Source organism: Eptatretus burgeri, chromosome 10 (genome assembly GCF_056783735.1).
Source record: "Eptatretus burgeri isolate ZD-2024b chromosome 10, Ebu_testis_v1, whole genome shotgun sequence".
Taxonomy (NCBI): domain Eukaryota; kingdom Metazoa; phylum Chordata; class Myxini; order Myxiniformes; family Myxinidae; genus Eptatretus; species Eptatretus burgeri.
The window spans coordinates 96,534,193-96,548,688 of NC_140970.1; the positions used below are offsets into that span (position 1 = coordinate 96,534,193).

Below are 14,496 nucleotides of genomic sequence, written 5' to 3' on the forward strand. Positions count from 1 at the left end.
CCCCATCTTGCTTCACGTAAAGGGTTGGTAGTGGGCTGAATACGCCCGATAATTAATCGAACCGTCGAGGTCGACGATAACACCGCTCGGTTATTCTGATAGTACGGAACGGGTCGCTTAAGTGGCCCGTGTCCGAAGTCGACCTGCGGCGAGGTGCGATCGCCCGGTCTACCCTCCGCGTGGGTACTTAGGTAGTTCGAATTTGGCGAGCAACCCTATCCCACGCGGGGGCTGATTGGCTCGATCGCGGTGAGACCGAAAGGTCCACCCGTGACTGGTTCCCGGCGTTAGTCCGAGAGGGTCACGACTGGATTGTCCGTCCGGTGGGCGACGTGCCGCGATTCGAGTTACGTGGCCGTCGCACGCCGGCGGGCGCGAAGACCGCAACAATATATATATACATATATATATATATATATATATATATATATATATATATATATATATATATATATATATATACATATATATATATATATATATATATATACATATATACATATATATATATTTAGCCTGGTGTTGGCGCAGTGGTTAGGGCTGCGGCTTGGGATCCAAAAGGTCCTGAGTTCAAGCCCCGTTAGGCCACTGAATTAATACACCAGGGGGTTGACTCAGCCTGTCATCCTTCCGAGGTCGGTAAAGTGAGTACCAGTGTACTGGGCCGGTGTATACCCCGGTTAAAATAGGTGTACCATATCCCTGTGTTGTAAGAGGCAACCAGGGTTGCGTCAGGAAGGGCATCCGGCGTAAAACATGTGCCAAATCACTATGCGGATCATTCGGATGATCCGCTGTGGCGACCCCGAACGGGAGCAGCCGAAAGAAGAAGAAGATATATATATATATATATATACACATATACATATACATATATATATATATATATATATATATACATATACATATATATATATATATATATATATATACATATACATATATATATATATATACATATACATATACATATATATATATATATATACATATACATATATATATATATATATATATATATATATATATATATATATATATATATATATATATATATACATATATATATATACATATACATATATATATATATATATATATATATATATATATATATATATATGCACACACACACACACACACACACACACACACACACACACACACACACACACACACACACACACACACACACACACACACACACACACACACACACACACACACACACACACACACACACACACACACACACACACACACCTCGCTGTACAAGTATTTGTGGTGTAACGTTCATCTGAACTTCCATGAAGGAGGTACTTGGGTTCTCACTTGTAGCGAAATCGCTCGTTGTAAATGTCGCGCAGGTAAAACCTGTTCGCCAACGGCCGAGGGAGCTGGCCCTGCGAGTGGACAAAGTGGAAGAACCGTATCCCGGTTTGTAGCTCGTCCCCACCGTAATGAGCCATCGCGACTCGCAGCGGTCTCGTCTCTTCCGACCTCAAGTCGATACTGAGCGCCGATCACACTCAACACCCGTTCTTCTCCCTGACGTCATGAACAACAAACGCGAATGGTCAGAAATGACGTCATCACGCACAGGTTTCGGTTTCGTTTACTTCAATGACAGAAATAACGACAATAATTTAAATAAAACGATTATTCCTTTCACATTCTGATAATTCCCGAGTGGTGACAATTTGTAACTTCACATTTTACCATCGGGATGAAGGTGTAATGTATAAATGGTGTAAACATGTAAATGTTCATCTTCCGTCCGATCCAAATACGCCAGTTCACTCGGACCCACACGTTCCGTAAACGAAACATGACAGTTTTTAAAGCTTTATTGACCTTTTTACACAATCATTGGGAAGAATGTTCGGGAAAGGAAATTGTGTTTTTCACACGTTCATGAAGCCACCTCAGTTTTTTTTTTTTTTTTACACTTTTATTACTTGTGGAGGCGGAGTCACGGGGAGGCGGAGTCACGGGGAGGCGGAGTCACGGAGAGGCTGAGTCACGGAGAGGCGGAGTCACGGAGAGGCTGAGTCACGGGGAGGCTGAGTCACGGGGAGGCGGAGTCACGGAGAGGCTGAGTCACGGGGAGGAGGAGTCACGGGGAGGCGGAGTCACGTGGGAGGCTGAGCCAGTCCAAATACTGAAGTGAGCACAAATGGAGAGGAGCTGACCCTGATTGTGTTTGTCCAGGTCTTCCTTGATCCCTTGATCATGAATAAAATGTCCCTTTTTAATCAATTTGTTCATGCAATGTGTGTCACATTCTTCTGAACCTCGTATATCATTCAGAAAGATTTTTATTTTTTTCATTTATTTTGCATTGTGATGTACGCGATATCAAAAGAAAAAGCCAACAGCGAAAGTCGGCAATCCATTTCATGGGCATGTAAGCAAATATGGCTGAATGCTCGACTTCCCTCTCTTCACTCGGCGACATACAGTGACGTCACGAGGCGGTAAGATTGAGACCATCGATGCAGTGTGTGTATATATATATATATATATATATATATATATATATATATATATATATATATATATATATATATATATATATATATATGTGTGTGTTTGTGTGTGTTTGTGCGTGTTTGTGTGTGTATATATGTATATGTATGTATATATATATATATATATATATATATATATATATATATATATATATATATATATATATACATACATATACATATATAACACTATATGTGTGTTCGCATACATTCTTCGAACTTTTTTAACGCCCGTTAAGCAAATGTGCCTACGTTTTGAGGTGTCCTCAGTCCCAGTGTGGAGTGATAATGTTTTCCGATTTGGATGATACCTGGAGGTAAGGTATGTCAGAACTTCCGTTCCACGATGGCAAATGGAGTGAGGTCAGATAAGATGAAAGGAGAGTGATACGCAGGGATGTTTCCATCTCCACCCACAGAGGAGAACACTCCTCCCGGCTGTCTATTAGCCCGTGTCTCTTCAGCCTCAGGGCTTTGATGTGTGTGTCCTGGGCTGGAGAGACTCCGGTGACCTGGGATGGGTTGGCCTCAACAGGGACGGAGATTTTGGGAAAAGTGGGGGCACGGAGGATGCCAACAAAGCCCCGGTGTGACGGTTACGCATCAACGTGGTAGGTGCTTAATGGGTGAGGCTGTGACTTGGCCATCTGGTCCATGCTACAACATACATATATGCTGGTCATTAAAGATTGATTTGACAGAAGAGTATGCAGCCTATTAGGTCAGGTGAAACCCACCATGGAACCTCTTCTTGCTCCCCTCCCCCCCTGGCCAATTTTTCATTCCGACTACATGGTTCACTCGGAGCTGAATGAAAAAAAAATTTCACAGAAAAATAACATTTGCACTTCAATCAAATTGAGCCGTTTCCATGGCAACTTCTCCAAAATTGAACCAGGTCATCAGGTCAGGTATGGTAGCATGTGCCGGAGCAGCACGTCACTGCATGCACTTTCCACAGGTACTCCAGGGGCCTCAGTCTGGCCATCCCCCAGACAGATGTCTGGCCCATCCCCATCTCCTTGAGATGCCGATCAACCTGCTGCAACCACGAGGCACGTGGTCGGCCCGTTGGCCTCCTCCACTCATGAGACTCCTTCGCTGAGAGAATCTGGTGAGCAGGATCAGCATCAGGAAAACGAGCCACATGTCCATACAGCCACAGCTGACGCTGCAGGTAACAAATCTCATTTGAGTCTCTCTCAGCAACCGCTCGTTGGACACAAAGTCCGACCAGTGAAAGCCAAGGATTCTCCGAAGAGACCTGGTACCGAAGGAATTAAGTCTCTGTCTCAGATCCCTGGTCAGAGTCCAAATCTCACATCCATAGAGCAAGACTGGAAGCTACAAGGACCTGAAGAGTCGGACTTTTGTCCTCCCGCACAGGTACCGGCAGCACCACACCCCATGATCCAGTGAATCCATGACTCCCCAGGCCTGACCCAGACATCTATTCACCTCTGGCTCACAGCCAGCAGAGACATGAATATCACTGCCAAGGTCGGTGAATCTCTCCGTGACCTCAACATCATCACCACAAACAGGTACAGCCAAGATAGCAGCATCCAAGATGTCATTGAAAGCCTAGATTTTAGTTTTGACCCAGGAAACCCATAATCCCAGTGGTTCCGACTCCTCATTCAACACCTCGAGGGCCCCCGAAAGGATATCTAAAGTCTCCACAAAGATGACTGCTTCGTCTGCGAAATCAAGGTCAGAGATCTTGACATTCCCAAACGATGCACTACAGTTTGATCTCTCCGACATCCTTCCCAGAATCCAGTCCGCACAAGTGCTGAAAAGTGTGGGGGCCAGTACACACCCCTGACAAACTCTAGTAACAACTGGAAATAAGTCAGAGATGGGAGCACCACATCTCACAGCACTCTCAGTACCAGAGTGGAGTTCAGACATCAGATGGATCAGTTTTGGTGGCACCCCACAAAGACCAAGAATCCTCCAGAAGACATCCCGATTCACTGAATCAAACGCTTTACAGAGATCAACATTAGCTGCAAGCAGCCCCTGCCGAAACTCTCGTCTGCGTTCGGTGAGGACACGAAGAGCAAGGATACGGTCAATCGTTGACCTCTTTGGTGTAAAGCCTGACTGCTCTGGGTGCTGGTGCTCAAGCAAATGGTGGTGAACTGTATCGAGAATTATCCGAGCGAAGACCTTGCCCGGCACTGAGAGCTACAGCATCAAGATCAGTGAATCCAGCATATCACACTCAGTCTTTAATATAGAATAACAAAACTGATAATAAAATAGAACCTATGCATTTCTGCTTTAACACCACATGTTATGTTAATGAGTGCATTTGCATCATCACGGATATTAATTAAAATTTGAAATTTTCCCCAAAATTTGGAAACTGTCAAGTTCAAAACTTATCAGAAACTTATCAGAAATTATATCAGAGTCGAGATGAAATGTATTTTCTGATTTTCAGATTTTTCTTATGGTTTGTGACGTTGTGGAACCAAAATAAGCAAGATATATTGTAAAAGATAATTTTAGGCCATTGTAGGTCATGTTCTTGGACAAGAGTCAACATCAAAATCCATGACAAATGGATGGAGAACAGTTGTTGAATGTGCAGAAAAGATAAAGGATGAAAAGCTGTTGACAAGAATAAGAGGCTATGACTTATTTGCTGCAGAAGAGCATTTTCACACAAGCAGTTGGAAAAAAGAACAAACAAGTTCGTACAAGACTCGCAACATTGGAGAAGTGTTGTCAGTAAAGCAAAGCTACCCCAAGAAGAACGAGAGAAAGCACACAAGTTGCGTTCAGCCGACAACAGTTGTGTTGTCAGTTGTGCGTGACAACAAGATTGTTAAGCTCAATCACTTGAGTGAGATATACATTTCATCTTTACAAAACACATGCTTTCCCAACTCCATGTATCGAAGTGAGAAGTTGAAAGCAAAATTGGAGCACACCCTTGGAGAGAAGATAGCCTTTTGCCCCCTAAATATCACGTGCAAGTTTACCTCGCACTTGGTTTACAGATTAGACATGAAGTTGGAAGCAGCAGTGCAGAGGGCATTTCTGCGAGGAATTGAAGATAATTTGGCAGTAGTTGTTGCAAGATATTTATGACGTAATTATCGATGCTTATGAGACATCAGGTCATCTCAAGTGGCACCCAACAGCTCAGCATGTTGACAACAGAGATATCATTCCACAAGAGTTGAGCTATTTCCTGAAACGTGTTACAGCTGGAAAAGTTAAAGGAGCATCTGCGTAGACCAACAGGCTTGCAAGCTCAATCGGATAAGACAAATGTCAAGAAGTTACAAATGTTGAATGGAAGATGCCAAACATTCCTTGTGAGTGACTGAAACATCTTTACAGAAGCAAGCAGCTGATTATGCTCATGGCCTGAGCTGGGATGTGTGTATGCAAAAATTCCCTCCTCATGGAATGCTCACGAACCGGTTCGACCATTGTGAAAATCATTCATTTCCTTTGAGCTGGGAACCACGATTGCACAAGCAGAAGAGAGCAGGTGTCAAACTTGCTTCCAACACAGATTACAAAACAACCAGATGTACCATCTATTTTACATTCGGAGTTCGACAATTTTAACCAGTTGGTAAACCCTCTGACAGGTGATGGTTCAGCCCACACCTCACATGCAATTACGATGCAAGAGTGCAGACCTCAGGGGAACATTGCATTCCAACTGTTCATCAAATCACAGAACCAAGAGCCACAGGTGGATCCGGTGAAATATCCTCCGACTCCAGTTCCACGCAACATCAGGACAGCTGATGGCTACTCATTGAAGACTGACAAATTTAAAGGTTTCAAGTACTTAGTGAGAGACAGGCACTGCCAGTAAACCATCACACAACGAGAAGGGCACACTCGGTAGAGCGCATACCTCCACCACGTAATGCCTGATCCAAGAGAACATATCGGGCCCAATACATTTTTGAAATATCATGCTATACAGTACTGTATCGTTTTTGCACCTCTCTCTTGATGGTGAAGAATCACTTTAAAAATTCTTGTAGTCGGATACAGATCCGGATCTTCACCAAAATCGAAATCAATTCGTCCTTGTCACACACCGAACCTGCCCACAAAATTTTATCCAGATCTTTCCACAACTTTTTGAGATATCCTGTACACAGACAAACAAACAGACAAAGAGGGGTGAAAACATCACCTCCTTCACCTGAGGTAATAAATACCACTCGTCAGAAAGGGTGCAGGAAAAATGTTCCAAACAATTTCCGATAAATATACAAGAAAAGTTCAACCTGATGCCTTGCTATGTGGACGTCATTTTCAACACAGATACAGTGCCTTCAGAAAGTATTCACACCCCTCAAAAAGGGGTGGCAGCGAGGGGGGGAGTTAAAGGGGTGGCAGCGAGGGGAGGGAGTTAAAGGGGTGGCAGCGAGGGGGGGGGGAGTTAAAGGGGTGGCAACGAGGTGGGGAGGGGAGAAGGCAGCATGAGGGCAAGGAAAGGAAGCACAAGGGGAGGGTAGGCAGCGGACCAGGGCATTACCGGGTTGATAAAACTCACCCAAATAGTGTTTTCTCTTCAACCGCCGTGTTCCATGTAAAACCGGGCAGAAAATTTCATCCTCCATTGAGCTGTATCAGTAGTTATGCTAATGCATGCAAACATGGGTGCACCGTGGTGTGGTTAAGAGGAGTCATGTGACCCAGCCATGTCCCGATGCTGTGCTGGGTTGTGCTGTGTTGTGCTGTGCTGTGTTGTGTTGTGTCCGTGGCCGGGAATAAACCTGTTGTTCCCACTTCAGAGTCATCGTCTCGAACTATTGAATACATTACAGTGGCGACGAGGATGTCTTCGTGCATCGGCATATTGCAAGATTACGCAGTGGGGGATGATTAGGAAAACTACACCGATCATCTGGAGCAGGACTTCGTAGCAAACAAATTTTTCCTTCAATGCAATATGGCTGCCAAACGATGCGTCCTGCATCAAATGGAGGGGAGAACTTTTTGTTCGTCATGGATAGGTGATCATACATGTAAAGTTTCGCCTCGATCTGTTCAGCCGTTTCAGAGAGGAAGACTTTTAAAGTTATTAATTTTCAATCCAATATGGCTGCCGTACCACGTGACCAATTACATCATAAATTTAAACTGTCCCTCCAATGGTGTAGTGGATCACGTTGCTTAAGTTTCGTGTTGATCGGACAAGGTGCGTTTTTCTATCCAAGATGGTCACTAAACCGATGAGGACACTGAAAGGCGGCGAGTTGTTTTACTGACCGTTTTTTTTCTTTTTAGATGAGGTAAACCCTTAAATATCATGGGGATTAAGTTCCTGGAAAATGCCACGATATTCAAAACCAATTTCCTTTGGGAATAAGGGGGTTAGGTCCCTGGGCTTCGAGAAAATATAGAGGAAGGTGGGTGGCAGCCAAAAATAAACAAATCACAATTGAAACTTGAAGGGCACTCGGTAGAGCACATACCTCCGCCACGCAATGCCAAATCCATGACAACATATCGGACCCAGTACATTTTTGAGATATCGTGCTATATATCAGTAAATCACTATCTCTTAATGGTGAAGAATCACTTTAAAAAAATTCATATCCGGATATGGATCTTCACCAAAATTGAAACAATTCTTCCTTGTCCACACCCAACATATCCACCAAGTTTCGTCCGAATCCGTCCACAACTTTTTGAGATATCCTGTACACAACCAGACAAACAGACAGACAGAAAGGGGTGAAATCACAACCTCCTTCACTCGGTGGCGGAAGTAATAAATGTAAAATAAAGATAAATTAGCTTTATGATGAAATCTCTTGCTGTGTTGAAGCAGATTGAACATTCAAAACCAGGTTAAACATCAGGAGCGATTAAGCCTGCTCCCTTTCCTTCACCATTCATCCCCTTTTAATCACCTAAATTGTTTTCCATTGTAATCTGCTGATGTATTCCTCTTGTAAATCGTTCTACAGCTCCATAAACTAGCGAATAATAAAACAAGAATCATTTTTGTCAATCATTTCACACTTCAGAACCATTACATGATTAACAGTGCACAAAAGCCTCGTGGTGTGAGATAACCATCACAGTTCAGCTCAAAACAGTGATTGGTCAAAAGTAAACCCCAAAATAAGTAAATATGTTCACAAAGAGGTTGCTGCGATTGGTCAAAACCCGCGATATTTAAGAGTTTACTGTAATTTCCCATTTGTGTTCATTGTCAGCAATTCAGATAAGACTGACCAATAAATGGGGAATTTAATAAAGTACTGCAATGTGACATTTTGTGGATTAGTAAGCAACACAGAACCATCTTTTCCAACATGTCATTTATATTGGATTAAAAGTGATATCATAAAAAAATTATTTTTGTTGAGTTGAAATAGCACATTTCGACATAATTGACCACAACACTTGGAATTTAATTCTTGGACTTAAAATGTTTGATAAACACCATTCTGTAAGAATTTTATTACTTCAACAGGTGGTGGAAGACCATAACTATCAAAATAATATTTAACCTGATTATTATAAAAACAAACCCAATGAGAACCGTTTCCATTATTATCTTCGAAATTCATAATAATATTCTTTGTATATTGAGGCAAGTTTATGAACTCTCTCATACATATAACCACATTATTAATTTTTAATTTCTTACAATATTTGACAAGTTCTAAATTTTATGTTGTATTCTTTCCAAATTCTTTAAACCACCCATCAGTGCTCATTTATTGATGAGAAAGATATAATCCATTACCTCTTTTAGTTAATTTTACACCTGCTTGTGCAATAGAAGAAAGCATATCTCCAACCAACAATGTCACATTATTAGGTAGGCTTTCAAGTTTTTCAGCAAAATCTACAATTACACCACTTCCACTAATTTGTTTCTCCAACTCCTTGTTATGTCTTCCCAACTCTTTTTGAGCCCGGAGTGGAGCCTTCCTTTCGTTGGCAGTTTTCACCGCTGCTGAAATACCACCCGTCAATGCTCCAGCCACACTGAAACCAGCAAATAAAGGAAATAGAAATGGAAGAAATCCTCCACTCGTCTCTCTTATTGAATATTTCTTCAACATTGGTTTTGACATTTTAATTTTAAGTGAGCCAGTATCGTTCAAGATTTTCACCTGTTCTCTTGTGAGCAAAACTTCAATTCTTACTGATCCTTTTCTCTGAATTGTATTAACGTTAATCATCCAAGGCTTTTGATTTTGAATACAAGATGATAGTTTATGAAGATTGATTTGATTAACATATACCCCAGTTGGCACTTTAAGACTCATTTATTTATCAAAAAAAAATTACGTGAGACTAATCATAACACCATTATCTGTATTAATCTGTAATTCTGTTTCTTCCAAAAGCAAACAATATGTATCAACTTCTTCACTCTCCTCTTTCAATGTATAGGGAAGTATCCATTCGATTAGACTTTACAGTTTTCTTTTGAGCGCTCAGGTCAATCGCATAGATTGTATACAGGCTTTTAATTGCTGTCATATCCAAAATGGGTTCTTTATTATCCCCCGCCAACCAACGAAGTTGGCGGGGGATATAGAAATGGTTTCCATTGCTTTCACACACCTCTTGGTAAAACTTGTATGCTTCAGCATTATCATTTTTTCCCAATTAATTTCCAATCTATCTCGTGGATAAAATGTTCCATCCAGAGAAACGCGAAGTTGTTTCACCTTAGCATTATCACTCAACGCATTATTCTTATCAGTAGCAGTATCACCATCTGGTTTATTTCAAAATGAACCACAGATATCATGGCTTTCCTTCCAGAACACACAAATTCCACGTGTAAGTGGTTTGGTTCAGTTTAACATGTTGGCATCTTCTTTTAAGGTATGATACATTGAGTGGTTTCTTTGCGTTAAGTCTTCTATTCAACATCTCTTCTGTTTTAAGATAAGGAGTATATTCACTAATATACCAATTAATTTCATCAATAACAACTTTATTCTGAGCAGCAAAAGCACTACCAACACCAAAAAGCAATCTATTTTCATTATCATTCCTTTGCAGTTGAAATCTAATTTTCAGACCAGACAAAACTTTATCATGATCACAAAATCCAAATATATCTTGAAGAGGAACTGCCACAGTAAAACTATTACCTGTTTTTGTATCATCATTATACATTCTTTTCCTTTGACGATATCCAGGGTCTGTGTTTGTTCCTGTTGACATATCAGGAATAAAATCTTCGACAGCGCCCTTCCCATTCTATCACTAAATGAATATACAGTAGTGTAAATTTCATAATTTCAGATATAGCAGAGCCATAATCAACCGCTTAAACTTCTTGTGTTCCAATGTACAAATGAACACTATCAAACATTTCCCAGAAGAAATCATTTACGAGTGTAGCGTTTGTGTTATTCCCAGCCTTCGTGAATGTAAATTTACACAACAAGAAACTTTTGGCTAGATCCAAATAAGTTTGTTGATTAATTATTTCAAAACTTTTTGTTCCATTCGTATTCCAGTCTGTTCCAGTTATTGCATTTCCCTTGAAGTAGTCTTCTTTTTTAGTAGAGTTTGAGATGACAATGGTATCATCCAAATCATAGAAATTATCAATTGATTCCATACTTGTATTTGTTGAGGAAAAAAGATATTAAAACTTTTGAAACCCTGACCCAAGTATTTGAATTATTTTCTGTCGTTCTTGGGGAGACAACTGAGTTTTGCCTTTATTAATTTCTTTTATTGCTTGCAATTTATGAGATTCCTTTTGGGCATCCTTTATACTCTTTATAGCACCCGCTACATTTGCCACAGCAGAAGCAGTTGAACCAATCAGGTCTTTATGTTAAAGAATAGTTGAACATATACCCATTAGAGTATCAATTATTCCATCTCCTTTTTTCTAAATTGATGTCCTTCACCACTTTCTTTCTTAGGTTTATAGTATCCTCTACCAAGATACATACCTTCACCCTTGTAGTTTGGGGAAAGGAACATCCCATCCCCTGTAATTATTTTATATTTTCCCAACTCGTGTTTCCTCACAATAACCATCGTATTTATTTATTTATTGGATAACTTCAGGTAGGTGGATTCTGATGGATATAATTTCTCCATTAAAAGAAATCACATGATTATCTTGGTTGGTTATCCTAAAATTCACTCTGTGTATGGTTTTTCCCAGATTTTTGGGTTCCATGTTGAATTTATAATCAATTGGGGTGGAGTATGCACTGAATGATACGATTGTATTTGTTCTTATTCCGTCATTATAAGCACCATCAATTAAATCACAATTAATTAATACCAAATTTATGCCTGAGGATATTTGAATAACATTATCACTGTAAAACGTCCCATTAGTTTCAATCTTTTTTGAGGAGAAACCCAATAACTTTCTAAATGAATTATAAATTGTGAAATCAACCTTGTAGTTATTTTTAAGTTTAATCGTTTATTTTGAAGTGTGTTTTTGAATATCTATAACAACATTTTTGGTTAATCACCCTGTTCTTTCATAAGGCGAGAAATTTCGGAAGATATTTGAGAAATCTCATATGCTACGGGTGAAACTGTTATCGTTTTGTATCCACTTCCTGGATTATAACTAAACTTATCGTTTTTCTCTGTGATATTAAACAAGGTATAAGTTTCCATCGACAATAAAGACGCCTCATATTCTTTTGTTGCATCTAGTTGTAGTGTGTATGGGAATGAAGATGTGTGGTCGCTTGTTGTGAAATTAAAATGAAGGATTGTGCTTCTCATCTTATTTAACATGAAATAAAATATCTTTGTATTGACATTTATTAATTATTTTCATGTTCATCAACTGGTCGAAAATGACTGATGCTTCATGAAAACAATTGTTATTTCCAGCCTTACTACTACCTCACAACAATCACAGTCTATTAAATAATTGTGATGGGTCATTTGGAAGAAAACTAACACCTGAACCAAGCTGACTTAAAGCCTGAATAATGTGTTTGTCCTTCTCATTTTTCATACTTTTACCAGATATATTGACCCTATAATTAAGGGAGTCCAGCAAATCAATACATACTCGATCATCCTTATTTTTCATATCCAATAGTTTATCAAAATACGTTGATTCATCCCTCACAGTTGAACCTTGTCTTCCATCTTTTGTTAGAAGAAACATTCATCTCAGAGTTAGCTTAACAGGGGGAACTCAAGAACCTTAATTCATCATTAAATATCAATCCCTTTTCTTGAACAAGATGAAATATTGCTGGTTGTTCTGTTGGAATGAGTCCTGCTTTGGTTTGTGAATCTGCTGAACATTAATGTTTTGAAGAGCCTTCACAATATAATCAGAGGGTTGATTTATCTCTTCCAGTTGTTGAAATAATCCTTCATCATCATATTCTAATTCTCCTATATCCTCTAATTCTTCCTCTGTCATTTGACTGAAATCTTTTAACATTTGAAGTTTTTTAGGAGTATATTCTGTTGTGGGAACTGTGGAAGCATCTATAATTTTTTCTTTGGAAGTTTGTAAAAGTGGTTTAAAAAATTTCTCTTGTTTTCTTTCAAATGCTTCTTCACTCGTTAGTTTCTGTCTGCATTTCTTCTTTTTGTCTTCCTGTTGTTTTACAACTTTTGAAACCAACTCTTGATGTTCCTTAAATCTTCTTGTTCTTTCTTTCGCATCCATTTATTTATTAGAAAATATCATTTATTGAATTGTAAAGGTCAACAGGGAAATTTTCCTTTTCTTCATCATTAAAGTTGATGTGTTCAAATAAATCCTTTTCTTTAAATATTTCATCAAATTCATTATCTATCTATTCCAGCAATCTGTATGTGTGTGTGTGTGTGTGTGTGTGTGTGTGTGTGTGTGTGTATGTCTATGCGACCGCAGTTTCTCGACGACCGCTAGTCCGATCGGATTGAAACTTGCCTGGAATATTGCCAGGGCCCCGCAGATGTGCCTTTTCGAGGTTTGATGTAAATCGGACGAGCGGTTCCCAAGTTACAGCAATTTATCTGTCGACCAATGACAAGACATGGTGCTATGACATCATGAATGACATCACAAATAATGGTTATTTATTTATTTATTTATTTATTTTTGCATGATTGACGGTCCGATCTGATTGAAACTTGCCAGGAATATTGCTGGGGACCCGCGGATGTGCCTTTTCAAGGTTTGATATTAATCGGACGAGCGTTTCCCAAGTTATGGACATTTATTTACCAAACCAATGACAGAACACGGTGCTATGACGTCATGAATGACGTCACAATTAATGGTTATTTATTTATTTATTTTTTGTGAATACATTTACAGAGAGAGGGGTGAGAGAGGAGGGGGAGAGAGGAGGTGAGAAAGAGGGGGGGAGAGAGGAGGGCGAGAGAGGGGGGAGAGAGGGCGGGCAAGAGAGAGCGGAAGAGGGGTGGGGGAGTGGAGGGAGAGAGGGGGTGAGAGAGAGGGGGCGTCATAATTCAAGAGAGGGGGAGAGAGGAGGTGCGAGAGAGGAGGTGCGAGAGAGGGGCGAGAGAGGGGCGAGAGAGGGGCGAGAGAGGGGAGGAGAGTTGCAAACTATTTTTTAAAACTATTTTAAAACTAAAACAATTCTAACATGGAATACCTAATGACACTGTACTTTCAGGTCTCCTACAAATGCTACCCTGTCGCCTCAACGTGGCGTAGGAGTGGCAATGGTCAATGGCAGCGAATGTAATGGTGAATGTAATGGAAGCTGCACATGCTGGCATGCACCTACGGGCACGCCCCTACGGGCCCGCACTAGTTAACATTAATACGAGTTGTAATTTCTTCTTCACTAATACTTGTATCTCTGCCTTTCATACGTTTGCGTTGAATTTCTTCATCAACATCAAAACCGAATGATAATTTCTTAACTCCATGACTACTCAGATGTTTAATAATTTGTCTCATTCCTTCTGGATTTGTTTCTAATATCCCAAGACCACCAGATTTTAGTTTCTTTAACTCACTCTT

General features: G+C 40.2%; 1 protein-coding gene across 3 annotated transcripts in view; it reads right to left on the minus strand.

Annotated features, from left to right (window-relative positions):
• Nucleotides 1-13,088, minus strand: part of LOC147019200 (RNA helicase MOV-10-like) — a 132,130-nt gene extending 119,042 nt beyond the window's left edge. Inside the window, exons 1-2 of one of the 3 annotated variants that reach the window (XM_085899526.1) lie at nt 8,142-13,088; nt 1,333-1,548 (exon numbers count right to left, since the gene is read on the minus strand). In XM_085899526.1, the coding sequence (XP_085755652.1) occupies nt 1,333-1,469 (137 nt within the window). In that variant the 5' untranslated portion in view covers nt 1,470-1,548; nt 8,142-13,088. Of the gene's footprint in view, nt 1-1,332; nt 1,549-6,514 lie in introns of all 3 variants that reach the window. The other 2 variants (XM_085899525.1, XM_085899528.1) reach the window with 2 other exon arrangements.
• Nucleotides 13,089-14,496: the final 1,408 nt, after the last annotated feature.